We start from the raw sequence: 2277 nt of genomic DNA, 5'->3' as shown, positions 1-2277 counted from the left end.
GGGATGCGGGAGCGGGGTGTTGCGGGAGCGTGGGGGATGCTGGAGCTGGGCGATGCTGAAGCTGGGGGATGCTGGAGCCTGGGGGTGCTGGAGCCTGGGGGTGCTGGAGCTGGGGGATGCTGGAGCCTGGGGGATGCTGGAGATGGGGGTGTTGAAGCCAGGGGGATGCTGGAGCTGTGGTGCAGGAACTTGCTGCCCTGGAGAAGCAGGCAGCTTTAAGCCCTAGTTTCATCACACATGACAAAACAGGGAGGAAAGACACCTCCAAGCTTGCATTGAGCTGCGGGATCTCAGCATTGCCCCGGCCAAGGTCCCCTCAGTGGGTTATTCAAAGGGGCAGCAGGTAACCCATCACCTCCTCCCTAAGCTACTGGGCCCAAACTGGGCCCAAACTGGGCTGTTTCTCCTATGGGATAGCCTTAAGAGAAGCAACCCTACAATAATAAGCGAGGCTCTGTGTCCTGGGATGCCCGCAGCCCTGCAGCGGCAAACTTGCAACCAAACTGCAGCCATAGCCCATTGCTCACTGTTCAACCCCAAAATGAAAGAGAAGGAGGTTGGTAGGGTCTCTAGTAAGGGGCTGGATGTGGAGATGGGTTCTTTGTAAGTTTTAAGATGGGTAAAAATAGTTTTTTTTAGAGATGGGGTTCCTGGAGCAAGTTGAAGGGGAAAGGTGAGGGGTTTTGGGGGGGGTTTCTCGGTGCACGGTGAGACCCGGCTGGTTTCATGCCTGAAAGTCACCCCTTGGCCTCTCTCTGCCCTTTAGACGACTACAAGGAGTTCGGCGTCAACTGCGAGAAGATGGCATCGGAGATCGAAGACCATATCCTTTGCGGGGGGGCGGAGACTGGGGGTCCCCAGGCTCCATCTCCTGGGGGGGACACACACACGCGGGCTCAAGAGTGGTGGTGGGGACAAGGAGAGAGGGTGGCAGGGACAAGAACAGAGGGTGACGGGTTCTGCTGTCCCCGTTGCCTGCAGAGGGAGCCCAGACCCCGGTTAGAGGCTGATGCTGATCCTGATGCTGAGCAGAGCATCCCTTGGGCACTTGGGTCCGGGGGTCTGTGTGTCCATCCCCCCCCCCCCCCAACCACACTTTCCCCCCCCCCCTCACCTCTCTGCTCGGGGACCTGCCTTCATCCTTGGGGAAATAAAACCCAAACCCAGCCAAGGTCTCTTTGCTGAGCCTACTGTGGGTGCCCGTGTCTCTTGCCAGCCCCGGTCCATCGCAGTCCTCAGGCTGTGCCACACTGGCAGGGACGGAGCCACCTCCATTCACCCCCAGCTCAAGGCTTGGGGGGGTCTCCTGGTGGCCCCCCAAGACCGGGACCAGCCCCGAGGATGTTCCCCCTCCTGGGTACGCTGTGATTTTTGGTGCCTCCCACGCTCTGGCCATGTGTGCCTGCAGCCTGGTGGGACCCCCGAAGCTGGCACCTCAGTCCATCCGGTGACTTTTTGGCCAGCCTGGGAGGAGGAGAGCGGGCTGAGCCCTCCGCACCACGAACTCACGTCCCAGCACAGGACTTGGTCACGGTCCCTGTGCCCCAACCGCCTTTGGGTGTCCCAGCAGGGAAACGCAAAGTTGGTTTCCTCCCCACATCCCAAGTTGTGTTTCATCCTACTGAGCCCAGGGAGGGTGAGACCCCCACACACATGGTCCCCGCGGGACCTGTCGGGATCGGCCACCTCCACGTGCACGCGGGCACTGGCCCTGGTGACAATCAGCACCACTGAGTCCGGAGCAGCAGTGGGTCCCCATGGGACTGGCATCCCCTCACCTTGTCCCCTTGATTCCTTGACGGACCCCCCTCCGCCTCAACATATCTTCCAGGAGCTGAAGAGCACGGACATGAAGTATCGCAACCGGGTGCGGAGCAGGATCAGCAACCTGAAGGACCCCAAGAACCCCAACCTGCGGAGGAACGTGCTGTGTGGGGCCATCCTGCCCAGTCTCATCGCCCGCATGACTGCCGAGGTGGGCAGCAGGGCGGGATGGGGGGGCACGGGGCTGGCTCTTGCGGACCACATCCATGCTACCTCCGAGGGGTTGAGACACACATCCCCTCCGCCTCCGTTCCTGGTGCCCAAGGGCTGGCTGGGTCTTGGCTTGGTGGTGTCCACACCGGACTTGGCCCAGCGTCTCCCCATCCCACCTTGGTGCTGGCTGGGGCATGGGGAGCATCAGAGCCGGGGTGCATCAGCAGGGGGGGGGTGGCAGCTAAAAAAGATCTGGGCGCTGCCTGGACCCCCCTCCTGAGACCTGTAAACCCCCCCCCA

General features: G+C 61.5%; 1 protein-coding gene across 1 annotated transcript in view; it reads left to right on the top strand.

Moving 5' to 3' along the window:
- Nucleotides 1-2277, top strand: part of LOC104288890 (transcription elongation factor A protein 3-like) — a 14583-nt gene that overhangs the window by 6827 nt on the left and 5479 nt on the right. Inside the window, exons 7-8 of the mRNA XM_009887763.1 lie at nucleotides 767-823; nucleotides 1821-1975. Of these exons, the coding sequence (XP_009886065.1) occupies nucleotides 767-823; nucleotides 1821-1975 (212 nt within the window). The remainder of the gene's footprint in view (nucleotides 1-766; nucleotides 824-1820; nucleotides 1976-2277) is intronic.

The sequence above is a fragment of the Charadrius vociferus genome, unplaced genomic scaffold (assembly GCF_000708025.1).
Source record: "Charadrius vociferus isolate BGI_N301 unplaced genomic scaffold, ASM70802v2 scaffold1296, whole genome shotgun sequence".
NCBI lineage: Eukaryota > Metazoa > Chordata > Aves > Charadriiformes > Charadriidae > Charadrius > Charadrius vociferus.
This window is presented reverse-complemented; position numbering and strand designations above follow the sequence as displayed.